The sequence below is a fragment of the Chrysemys picta genome, chromosome 5 (assembly GCF_011386835.1).
Source record: "Chrysemys picta bellii isolate R12L10 chromosome 5, ASM1138683v2, whole genome shotgun sequence".
In the NCBI taxonomy this organism is placed as follows: domain Eukaryota; kingdom Metazoa; phylum Chordata; order Testudines; family Emydidae; genus Chrysemys; species Chrysemys picta.
In genome coordinates this window covers 112,910,957-112,924,479 of record NC_088795.1, presented here as the reverse complement: position 1 = coordinate 112,924,479, position 13,523 = coordinate 112,910,957, and the positions used below count along the sequence as shown (strand labels likewise).

The window sequence follows — 13,523 nt, the reverse complement described above, 5'->3', positions numbered from 1 at the left end:
ATCATTGATCACCTACCCAATTTCAGTTCCAGAAAGAATTTTTCAGAAAAAAAATTACGAGAAAATTCACATTAAGAATAATAGGTAATGAATTATCCACAATCCAAGACCATGATCAATTTTCTACCCCAATTTTGGTGTAAAGGGGTTTTGTGTCTATTGCCTATTGTCTATTGCTTAGCACATTTTAGTCACTTTCATTTAACTCTGCTAGTTTGTAGCCATTTTCCACAGCCAACAAATATTCTCCTCATTTTTAGGGGGTTTTTGGGGTTAGCCTAAATCTTAGTTACAAAATTAGTTGGTCCTGCTCTGCAGCTACACAACATTTCAGTATTTAATCTGAATGATGAGGTGATACCAGGAGTATGAATATAAGATCAAAGGGTCAAGTTTAGTGAAATGGCAGGTATGCTGTGACACTTATAAAGTACATTACAATACTTTGACAAATTCATTCTAGGGACTTTAGCACAGTTAAAACCAAATCATCACCGTTTAATTTAGCTACTCCGGCATAATACACTAAACCAGTAAACGTATTTAAACCAATAGACAATTGTATCCCATAGTATTTGTCAATATCCAAAATAAGCTCTAAGTTTTAGCTGTTATTTTCAAAAAAATACGTATTTTACTTAATAAGCCACAAGGTGTCATGGTGGCTCAACTGGTAGGACTCTTGACAGTCTAGACACGCAGGTTGTGGCTTCAGGTTACATACCAGTGCTAACACAGCTCAGTACTAGGATGTCCGTGCTGTGCTGCATATTTAGAAGTGCACATTCTGCAGTCCTTTGGGTGAAAGTCAGTCCATCAAAGTCCAGCCTGGTTGTTTCAGGCTGGCTGTTTTTGTGGGTGTTAAATATCTTAGCTGTCTCACAAGCAATATGCTTAGTATGCTGGCTTCTTGACCAATCATTTTACTTTACATTATTAACCCAGTCAGTGTGCTAAGAGGTATTGAAAAGAGCTGAGCTAGTCATAGCAAAAAACAGACTTGATGAATTGAACCTCTTTCTGCTCCCAGCAATTCTGTGAACAGACAACTTCCTGGAATGTATTAATTATTCACATTTTAGACTAATTTTTGCTAGTTTTTTTTTCTTTTTAACTCACTGGATTTATCACCAGTTTGCTGTAAGTACACAATATTCTATATTCAAAATTCAACTTGTGATTGGTCATACAAGCCACATGTACTGTTTCTGTTCCCTGGCTGGATGACCATAACGCTTATAATTATGATGAAGGCTTAAAAAGTCACTGGAGCTTTGAAATGCTTCAGTCTAACTTTTTCTTGTTACAGCCATATGAAGTAATTGCATGTCAAGCAGTGTCCCATCCCACATAAAATACACAGGTACACGGCATTCACTAGTCTCTAATTTTCCACCATCACCAGTCATTGACACTAAATAGCTTCATATGTATGCATAGATCTAGTTATGGAGGTGGCAGGAAGATCCTTGCCTGGCTTGTTTAATTGCTCTGTGCCTGGGCTCTGGCAAGGGTTTTTTGGAAATTGTCCCCTTGATGGGTCAAGTAGGATCCTATCTCATATCAAACAGGTAACTTCCTGGCTGAATACTTGAGAAGGATAGATTAAAATTTACTGTCTCCAAGTATTCATGAGAGTGAAACTCAATTGTTCAATGTTAACAGAAAGCAAACTCAGAAAGGGCATGGATTCATTTTTAAATTCAAGTGAATACTCATGAACATTTTTACTGCAGTATTTGTTACACTCTAATACTGAGCTGTTATCTACTGTATTAGTTCTGCCTGCAACTCATGCCAGCACATTCTTCATAATGGGCCTACCCTTTGTAATAATAATCACGGATGTGCATAAGGCATGGCAATCAAAGGGTTATTACCATAGCTTGTTGGCACGCTGTTCATGATTACATGCAGGATTCCATTCAGTGCATAATGCCAAGTATCCCACAAAGCATTACCTACATGGTAATTATTGCTATGTAAAACAGATAGATGCACTATATAATAATTGCAGTGCATCATATCTGAACTCCTAATTGCTAAAAATGATACTTCAAATCACGTCAACAACATTATTAGCTAATTACCCTAAGGGTTAACTGATACTCTTGTGATGCAGAGTAGGGACAATTGACAGGGCTATTTATTACCTTCATTCAGTGAAGTAAGCAGGTAGGGTGACAAGTGCAGGTATAGGGCTGCATATCCCTGTGCGAGCCTCTTTGGTTTGGTGGTGAGGAATAGCGGCTGAGGAAGGATGGATGATTAAAAGTGTTTTCTTTATGAAGAGGGAAGTGGGTCCGTGACAATTCTGAACCATCTGACAAGCAGAATTCACATATGAACACATCCATTACAAAAGTAAATTACTTTATTCCAGTGCTTTTACTTACTAGTGATCTCAGTCACAATATTATTGTGATGCTAGCTGGAATATTATAAAACCACTTCTGATATTGAAGCCTTATATAAGTACTACGGAAGACTGAGTGACACTGGTCTAAAATGCACATGCCATTCAAATTATGTGGAACTGGACAAGTAAGATGCAGTGGGCCAGATTTTCCATTGCCTTACAATCCTGTGTAGTATTTTACACTTGCACAAACTGAGGCTATGTCTACACTACAGTCGGGATCGACACTCTGAGATTGATCCACCGGTGGTCGATTTAGTGGGTCTAGTGAAGACTCAGCAAATCAACAGCAGATCGCCCTCCAGTCAATACCCCCGATGAGACGAGTAAGGTAAGTCAACGGGAGAGTTTCTCCCGTCAACCCCATGGTAACTCGACCTAAGGTACGTTGACTCCAGCTACCTTATTCACGTAGCTGGAGTTGCGTAGCGTAGGTTGACTTACCGCGGTAGTGTAGACATAGCCTGAGTGTAGAATGCTACCATTCTGATTAGGTAGCATTTCACACTCACTTTGCTCAGCTGTAAAATAGCATATATGTTGCAAGGCAATGGAAAAATCAAGCTCACATATCTGTTCTGTCCAGTCTCAGATCACAACAAAGAAATCGGATGTGGAAATTTGGTGTTGTTCCCTAGCTTCTTAAGGAATAAAGTAAGAAGTGATGTAACCTGAATTTTGGCGGGGGATAAAAGGTTGCCCTCTTTTGCTTTTATGTTTTTTAAGACTTTTTTCCCATATATATATGGGTGTGTGGGTGCGCGCAGGCACATGTGCACATATTGAATTTTATATACCATAGTTAAGTAAACATTTCAAATGTTCATTTGCAATCAGAATATATGGAACTCTTGTTAAGAAGAACAAGAGTAGAAGCTCTTTCGCTGATAAAAAGGTGAAATATGCTAATGTGTGAACCGTAACACCTGTTACAAGCATCCCATAATGTACAATGAATATGGTAAACATACATACAGTAAAATTACAACTGTAACTCTGTCTTAACCCAGAGTTTTGGCAGAGAATTTTGTTATTACTGTAGAAAATAACTTTATTAGAAATGTAGTTAGAAAAACAAGTGTTTGAAAGCTAAAAATGTCTAACTGAAGACTGAAGTTTTAACCAAACAGGAATCCATCATTTATGTGATGCAGCATTGCAGCGCCAAGTATTGCAACTGCTTCTTGCATTTTTCAAAAAACAAATAATAAATGGGACCTACAAATAGAATTTCAGTCTTGGGTCTGTCCTAAATAAAGAATTCTAAATATACCCAGTTGCATATACATGATATTCACACATATTCTCTTTCTCCCCTAGGTACAATGGGTAAGGTCATAATTTACTAGCCAATGTAGTTCCTTTTGTAGTGGGAAGGATGCTGTAGTCTGCAGCTAGTATTTCTGTAACTGATGGGATCAGGACAGATACTGTATCTCGTGTGTGTGGTTGGATCTCAAAACTGTAACAAGAGATTACATTTTTTTCCTTAAAAAAAAGTTCAGACAGATTCGAATTAGTAATCCTACCTGATCCTCAGTCCTTTTTTGCTTCAGTCTTATACATAAGACTGTTAGGCAAAGGCTAAGTCTACACTGGAGCTGGAGGGGTCATTTCCAGCTCAGGTAGACATATGCGCTCTATCTTTGATCAAGCTAGCACGCAAAAGATAGAAGTGTAGCTGCGGTTTTATAGGCTGTGGGAGGTCCTAGCTCGCGTGAGTACGTACCAAGGCTCCCAGACAGGATTGTACTGCTAAGCCTGACCCTATGCCCATTCCACCGTAGCTACACGTGGAGTGCCTCAAGGGTCAGTCCTGGGGCCGGTTTTGTTCAATATCTTCATTAATGATCTGGAGGATGGCGTGGACTGCACCCTCCGCAAGTTTGCAGATGACATTAAACTGGGAGGAGTGGTAGATATGCTGGAGGGTAGGGATAGGATATAGACGGATCTAGACAAATTAGAGGATTGGGCCAAAAGAAATCTGATGAGGTTCAACAAGGAAAAGTGCAGAGTCCTGCACTTAGGACGAAAGAATCCCATGCACTGCTACAGACTAGGGACCGAATGGCTAGGCAGCAGTTCTGCAGAAGAGGCCCCAGTGAACAAAAAGCTGGATATGAGTCAACAGTGTGCCCTTGTTGCCAAGAAGGCTAACGGCATTTTGGGCGTATAAGTAGGGGCATTGCCAGCAGATCGAGGAACGTGATCATTCCCCTCTATTCGGCATTGGTGAAGCCTCATCTGGAGTACTGTGTCCAGATTTGGGCCCCATACTATACGAAGGATATGGAAAAATTGGAAAGAGTCCAGCAGAGGGCAACAAAAATGATTAGGGGGCTGGAGCACATGACTTATGAGGAGAGGCTGAGGGAACTGGGATTGTTTAGTCTGCAGAAGAGAAGAATGAGGGGGGATTTGATAACTGCTTTCAACTACCTGAAAGGGGGTTCCAAAGAGGATGGATCTAGACTGTTCTCAGTGGTAGCAGATGACAGAACAAGGAGTAATGGTCTCAAGTTGCAGCAGGGGAGGTTTAGGTTGGATATTAGGAAAAACTTTTTTAGTAGGAGGGTGGTGAAGCACTGGAATGGGTTACCTAGGGAGGTGGTGGAATCTCCATCCTTAAAGGTTTTTAAGGTCAGGCTTGACAAAGCCCTGGCTGGGATGATTTAGTTGGGGATTGGTCCTGCTTTGAGCAGGGGGTTGGACTATGACCTCCTGAGGTCTCTTCAAACCCTGATATTCTATGATTCTACACTTCTATTTTAGTGTGTTAGCTCAATGAAAGCTAGCAGTCGTCTACCTGAGCTGAAAGTTACACCCTTACGTACAGGCCAAATACATTTTCTTGATTTTTACTCACACATTGTAGCAGGCTTATCCAGGTGTGGCTCATTAGACAGCAGCCTGAATATAATGGTGGTCAGGTGGGGGGAACAGTGCTCTGGCACAAGGCAGACAAGTTTGAGGGAAGAAACCCTAGGAGCAACCAAACCCATAGTGAAGGCTTAGCTAGAGTGAAAAAATCCTAGGAGTAGTCAAGCCTAAGGACAAAGCTTAAACTGGGGTTTCATATACTAGTGCTTTGTAATTACCTTTTTGTTAATAAATCAGGCCTCTGGAGCTGTGACTGACTCGAAAAGAGGGAAACTGGGTGAGGCACCCACTACATGGGGTCCTGGTGGCCCTGGCCCTGCACTATGGCTCTGCCCTTCTTCGAGATGGCAGGAGCCATTTACAAAAGTCTTCTTTTGGGGTTGTGGGGGACTCAGGATTGCCCCTCCTTTGGCAGGCCTCCTCTTCCCAGATCACCACTCCCTGTCTTCAGGCGGGCTAGAATCTGTCCTGAAGAAGGGAGAACTCAGCCTTCACGCAAACAGGAGTACTCTGTGCAAACATACCCAGCATAGGTGTTGAGCTGGGAAAAATCAGCACAGTTGGAATGCTTGGTGCATGACACACATGCAATTTTTGGCAAAAGAACACAAAAAATATACCCTGCAAAGTAAAGTGTCTAGTAAATATGTTTTAATTTCTTCAGAAGGCCACCCTTAGACATTTTTAGTGATACACACAATGGAAGCTAATGCACTGCATGCATCTAAACCAAATGGGGTATTTTTTAGGTCTGATCTAGCAGTCCTACTGCACGCAAAACTCCCACTGAAATATGAGCACAGGATTGGGTCCGTCACATATGATCTCAGTTCTCCTCACAATAAAAAGAGCTTTTGCTTTTCAGATAAGATCTACACTGTAAATTGTGTCTACATCCAATCTGAAGATGTGAAGAAGACTGAGTTTTGAACTGTTTGTGTTGCTTTTTTTGCTCAAAACATTCTTTATGTTCTTTATAAACCATGAGCTGGTAAGGATCTTTGCGATTTAAGGAGGAGGTTTACAGAAGAGTGCTTCCCTTAAATTTCACATTGATTTTTTCCCCCCACCAAAATCAAATAAGACATTCTGTGTTTGTCAAGTATATAGTTTATGTTCTATATTATAGCTCAAGAAAAACAAACAAGCAGCAAGTCCTCACTGATTGTAAGCTAAGAATCAGTATGGAAAGGAAGTGAACTGATTTTTTTCTAGCCTCATAAATATTGTTAGTTTGTAGCAATTTTAATTGAAAACAGCCTTAACAGAATTGGTTTTTTTTTAAAAGAGAAAAAGAAATCAGTAACAAAAAAAAAATACAATCAGTACAAAAACCCTTGAATTAATTTTCAAAGTCCATGTCAGTCTAAAGGGGCTTGTGGGGTCTTCTTTTAAAAGTGACCTTTACTTTCAGACAAACATGCTTTCAGAATGGTCTTTTAAAGTACCTTGTTGGGTATTAGGATATTTGAGGGTAACATTCTCATAAATTCTTAAGAACAAGAGTCAGCGTCTCAAAGCATTTTGGGGTTCTCCCCACCACAAAACACAACCTCATCTGAAACAAACTCAGACTTATTAGATACATAGTACCAGAGATCTGTTTGTGATATCAAGTTGCTATGTGAACAAATGTGATGTCACAACACCGCATTTTATGATTAATATATTCAAAAATATGTCAGACAGGAGAAAAAAAGATGATTTCATAAAACCGTAATCTGAGGAAATAAGCTAGGAGGGAAAAAAGAGAGAGAGAGAGAGAGAGACTTCCATTTATGTATGGGGTGTAGGGAGACTGTTTTGTTTTGCTTTAAATATTTGGCTTAATATCTGTGTAAATAAGTTTCCAGTATGTTTAAGCAGCTGATTTTAAATCACTATTTATTTTCTTTTATTGATATTCTTCACTGTGAAATCTTCACTTCTGTGAAATTTCCTGTACAGATTAATAAAAGGTAATATGATTTGATTGCTTTGTTTTGGTTTTAAAGAAAGAATCATATTATTCTAAACTACTTCGCCAGTCACTTCTATAACACTGTTTTCTGAGTCAGGTAAGAAGTAATATGTTGCATATGGGACATAATAGTTAATGAAAAATATCACCACTTGAGATAGAGACAAACATATAGACTGCTGGACGATTTGAATACAAACAACTTCCAGAAATACAAGGGAACCTAGAAACAAGGGGAAAAGTTGACATATTTCATTGCATATTGACGATAAAGAAATTGATCGAACTCTAAACTGTCAGCAGCTATAAGTGATCTATCTGCAGCATGTTGTAGTATCAGTGGATATTTCAAACTTTTTCATTTGTGTTATCTCTTTATTTTAAAATATTTTTCAATGATAAAAACTTCTAATAAAATAGGAATTGCAGCATCAAAGAAGGTGAGAGGTTGTTTCTTTTATGTTGGAAGCGCCATGGAGAAGGGAGAAATCTAAGCTAATTTACCAATACTTTACACTACACACGAGAGACTTCTTACATGGCTACAACAGATTTATTTTCTAAGTATGTTAAACTAATACAGATATCCAAAACATTCAGATAAATGGAGTATGGATGTACAGGAAAGAAGTCCCATGGCCACACACACAGCAAGAAAATAGCTGCATTTTTATAAACCAAGAACTTCAGTTAACTGGGATAAAAATTAAATGGCGTTTATCCTTATTTCTGTCAGCCAACGTTACTTAAACATTTTAAAGAAAAAACTTATTTTTACTTATTAAAATCATGTATGCTGGAAGGACATTTGACTCCCCAAGTGGAATTAAGAATTGGTGTATTAATTTACATTTTTAAAGGAAAAGAACCACCGTATCAAACTTCTGTGTGATCTGACTTTTTCCTCGTAACCTTTAAAGAGCCTGAAGTATGGCTGAAGGCTGATTAACAACCTGGGCTCTAGCACAGTTAAAAATCACATAAGTAAGAATGAGTTTGGTAGTGACAACCTTTAGTCACCGGACAATTATCTCTATATCACAAAACCATCATGTGATTGGGCTTGACTTTGCTTAGGGCAGACCCAGGATTTAAAAGCCAATTGTAGGAGCACTGAAAGCACTGGGAGTGGGACGGGGACTTGAAGTGCAGAAGAGTGTGGCTATGCCTAGCGCGGTTTAGAGTTATCAGTTCTTCACCCATAGCTACCACTTATCCCTAAAGAAAACATACGTAAGAAAAACAGAAACCTGGAAGCTGTGTCTAAATTGCATTTTGCTTAGCTTCATTTGCTTAGCATGTTGAGCTACAGCTGCACATGCTTCATTAGAGGTTATTCTTTATCCCCACCCCATGCCAAACCAATCAGGCTTGATGCAAAAGGCTTTAAAAGGCCTGCCCTAAGGCCTCAGAACAGCTGTATCCCACTCTTGGACACATCTGCATCCCTAAGGAGATAGTAGGCCCTGCCTCCCAGGGGGAAGGAGAGGAGGATGCAGCAATGGCTGAACTAAGTAGTGGCAGATCCACTGATCCCACCCCACTCTTTCTTGGACCACCTGAACATACTCACAGTAATGTACAGGGGATCACTGCAAAGCTGGACTCTGCAGCATATGGGGGAGGAGAAGCATATAAGAGACTGTCCCATGACCCTCTATCTTGGACCTTCCTCAGCTGTAGAGGAAGGCTGTAGTTGGACTCTAAAGGATTTACTAAGAGAGTTATTGTTGTGCATCACGAGACAACCATGATAAATGTTTGTCGAAGGCTGTAAGTGTGAGGTTGTGGAGTTTTGTTCCGAGGTGTGGTTCCACCCTTCAGGCATCCTTGCTTTCCATTGGCCTTGTCCAAAGTAGGTCCAAAAGAAGTCCCAGAAATCTCCCCCACTCCCTCCCATTCCTCCCTTTTGGAGATTCTCTTTATAACGGCTTTCCCCTTAAGCTGCTTTACTTGTGCTACCTACCTTGTGGGGTTGAGTGTATGCAAGCAGCCACCATCAGAGGCCATCACCTACATTATTCCAAAGACTGCCTGAGGAAAAATGCTTATTTAGTGAGCCCATATCCCTCAAAGCCCAAGCACATTCCTTCCATAACCTACAAGGCTCCACTGATCAGGATGTAAGATATCCGAGGCTGGTCCTAATAAAACTCTAGAACTCCACAGCTACAAATCGCAGATGGGCTTATAAATGTGAAAATGAGTGTGAAACTTCCACTCTCCACCTGCAATTTGACAAATTTGGGAATGCTTCATCACAATCTTTCCACATCTAGCCACCGTAAACGTCAAAATGTCCAAGGAACTAAATTTTGTATTAAGGAAGCTGCTCTAACACAATTATGGGTGATGGCGCTGAAGATAGTTAGAGAATCATATCTGTCTCAACAAGGAGCAATGCCACGGTCCAGGCTTCAGGAACTCAGAAAGAAAAGAAAAGAAGAATTTTAACATTGAACAATCACAAGGCAAAAGTATTTTTACACTGAGAAAAGAAAAATTCACAAGGGTGCACTTTTCATTATCTGAACTCTGTCTGTTATAGCCCGCTGAAATCCATGAGGGTAACAGCAAAGAGGGGTAAATTACCCCTTCCTCCTCAAAGTGTATGTGGAGCAAAATTTTAATGAAATGCACTAGAGCCTACGTTTGGCTCAACTCACGTCAGCAAGGCAACAGGGGAAAGTCTTTCTACAAGTCCTCCAAAAAGTTTTGGCAGTGGAAAATTTGTAACTTAGGTCTAATCAGAAAAAAGGGCATATTTAAAATATTGAAAATAGCATTGACGCAAAAAGATTGAATTGCCAGTCACATATACAGCTTTTCAAAATAATTTCTACAAAATAATCCCAAAGTGATCATTTGATAGCACGTTCTCTTTCCTGCTCAGTTGTAAGACACTATAATTGTTACATTAATTTGTATAGGAATGCAAGTCACAGAGCTGCAAAGAACAAACAAAACACAACACCTTCCACACCCAAGTATCAGTCACTGCCAGCAGCTAACGACCTGAGGCAAAACTGAGAATACTTAACGTGACTATGGAAGCAATGAGCTTCTTTAAATTTTCAGCTACTATCAACTATATTTAACATATACAGACCAATAATATGTTTAGAAAATAGCAACGTTAGGAAATCAGTCACTCTCTAGCAGTTAACCAATCAGAAAGCAGGTCACATCTTGTTAGCTGTATCATATACATTAAACGTCATGAATTCTCTATGGGTTAGCTGACAATTCAGGCATGTGTGTTTTATTTTATGATAACCTCGTGTTCCCTTAAAGAATTATAGTACAACAAATAAATTCATCTTAAAATCCACCAAAATCCTTCACTGGGGCTCGACACAAATTCACCAGACACTTGCACTCGACAGAAGGCTATTCATTCTACAAGATTTATACTTCTTAAAGTGTTTTCAGTGCATCCACAGTAAACTACTTTGGAAAAACTGCAGCAGGAAGCATGTGTGCTGCACAGACACATGGGCAGAAATGCAGCCTGATCCAGTCCACACACTTTTCACTCCAATAGACCAAAAGTCTTGCTTCATTAAATATTTAAATTGCAAGTGGCAGCCCAGGATTTTTAAATCAAAAAGTATTTAAAGTATTTCTACTACTTCTTTTCATTTAGCATATTCTTTAAGGGAGCTGATCTCCATGTACAATTCAAGATGTACAAAGCAGTAGCAGACTACACAAAGCATTACAAACAGTACGTTTTTAGGTATTCTGACAAGTACATGATAAAGTCATGAACTGATCGTTTGTCTTGCTAAAGGCAACTATTTTCTAACCATGCACCTATTTCACTATCTGTTTGTTACGCACATGTGTTCTTTAAGTGCAGCTCTGGAATAAGTTTTTTAAAACTCTGCTTCTGTTTGCTGCTATCTTTCATATTTAATGTTAAGACTTTGAAAAACAAATACAGGTCAACTCCTCTGCAAAGGAGAAGCATTAGTTTAGTGCAATTGATCAAGGAATACTTTGCAATATTATAGCTGTAAATGCCAACAGGACAGATCCTGAGCAAACACACTGAGGAAAAGAAATTTTCCTCAGAATGGCATCAAACCTGAAGTGCTGTACTGTAATTTCAAGATTTCAGCCTAAACTGGTATCTACTCAAAGAGTTGCTTTGCATGAAAATATAATGAGGATTACCCAATTAAACTACTAAATCAATTAGGGTGTTCATTCCTGTATATATTGTGCTGTCTAATGGGACGCTTCAGACGGAATTCAGCCTGAAACCTATCACAGTCCATGCACAGTAAAACAAGGCTGAGGGACTTACCTCTGTACGAGACTGCAGCCTCTTGTTCATTTCATAGATTCGGTACTCTGGTTGCACCATGTATGGTGAGTGTCTCCTATAAAATGGGCCAAAAGGAGAAGAATAGAAAGGGTCATGTGGTGTGCTGGACATCTTGCCTGCTTGCAGAGAATCAAGCTACACAGAGTATCATCAACATCCATACAGAGCACATGGGCTGTGTGTTCTTCACAGTACAAAGTAGCAGCAGGCAGGCAGGCACACACAGAGACACACACACACACACACATACACACAGACAGACGCACACACACAGAGAGAGAGAGAACACACTGGCTGGAAACTGCTGTTGAAGCCCTTCTATAGCAGGAGACAGAGAGAGAGAAGGGGGGGAGAGCGAGAGAGAGAGAGCACAAGCTCCAGAGAGAGACTGGATAGCTTCAGGCACCACTGCTTGTTTTTAAAGAAGCAGTTTGTGAAGGGGTCATTTCCTGTCCACACTGTAGACTAGTTCAAAAATATAATTTTCTTCTCAGTCTGACAGAGGTCTAAGGTTTGGTTTTAATTTTTCCCAGCCAGGACCCCTTAGGAACCTGGTAGCAAAGGCTTGTTAGCATATAGGTGGTTTAACTGCTGCCTGAGCCAATCACCCTCTCAGAAGACCACTCTTGTATAATATCAGAAATTTGATGACTACAAAATACATAAACAAAGGCCACAACAACAACATGCATTTGGAGCCCGGTGATTCACTTCTAGGAGACCAGAGATCTGGCAGTTCCAAGTGTTTGTGTTTATCTACAGTGGTTTCAACAGCCTATTACTCTTCTGCACGTTTTTTGTTTTTACATTTCAAACCAACAGTTAAAGGATTGTAAGGGGGTTCGGCTCACTGTTTCATCAGAGGCTAAAAAATATTGTGGAGAGAGAATTTGCACAGAGAAATAATCTCAGTAATACACTTCACGCAACAGAGAACACTCAAATGCTAATAACATAAACCTCCCAGAAAGATACAAAAAGCAAAGAACTTGAGGGGCGGTGTTTAAAGGTAATGGGGGCTATATAAAATAACTGCTGAAAAAATCTGTTAAACAATAAATTATTATAGATAATCTAATGGATTATTTTAAAATAATAGATTCAGATATTTTCCAAGACTGTTTAAGTACATAAATCTTTGACCACTTGCAGTATATTATAAATGGAAGAAATCGAAAACTGCCCATGGGGGTGGGAGGAAGAATCACCTCTTTAAAAGTGAAGGGTGAAATCTGACTATTAAATTCATATGAAAGTTCTGGAACCTGTAGTGTGTGGATTAAAAAGCGTTTAATATATAGAAAACTGAAATGGGTTATAATCTACTACATGGGAGATTAAAAGTTTTTGGGAAGGAAGTTTTTAATACCCCTGTAAAACAATTGTTAAGGCAAGGACTGTGTCTTTTTATATTTCTGTAAAGCACCATGCAGATTTACAGCACAGAAAAATTGTAAACATTAAAATAAACAGGGCTGAATTAATCTCTGGTGTAATTTCATTCAAGTCAGTGGCATTACACCAGGGATGGATTTAGCTAATATGAACAAGTTAATGACAATATGAACATTTTCATACTGCTTTTCATGCATACATCGCTCAGTGCTTTGCAAAGACAGGTAAGTAGTATTATTCCCCATTTCACAGATGAGGAAACTGAGGCACAAGCAGTCACATTTTGGCTGGTTTCCTGTTTATAACTGCGGGAAATATTTTAGCTTCACCCAGTGCTATCAACTGGTCCTAGGTTCACTAGAACTTTGACATGGACTATACTTTGCCAACTTTTGTCAGTGAACCTCAGTTTCAGGATTAATTATAAAAGTTTCAGATTATCATCAGTCAAGGAGGGGTGAAATAGGAATCATCTTGGATGTATCAGTAATAATGATGTTTAGCAGAAAATTTTCCATACATTTTTTGAGATT

At 39.4% G+C, this 13,523-nt stretch overlaps 1 protein-coding gene across 15 annotated transcripts in view; it reads right to left on the bottom strand.

Moving 5' to 3' along the window:
* The window catches only part of LDB2 (LIM domain binding 2), a 479,555-nt gene that overhangs the window by 260,224 nt on the left and 205,808 nt on the right, over nucleotides 1–13,523 (bottom strand). For 10 of the 15 annotated variants that reach the window (XM_005296163.4, XM_065597031.1, XM_008174143.4 and 7 more), the window contains exon 1: nucleotides 11,575–11,887. Coding sequence is in view for 13 of the 15 variants with exons in the window: in XM_008174143.4 (XP_008172365.1) it covers nucleotides 11,575–11,706 (132 nt within the window). In the remaining 2 variants the exon portion in view is untranslated. Of the gene's footprint in view, nucleotides 1–11,574; nucleotides 11,980–13,523 lie in introns of those variants that run through there. The other 5 variants (XM_065597033.1, XM_008174141.4, XM_008174142.4 and 2 more) reach the window with 4 other exon arrangements.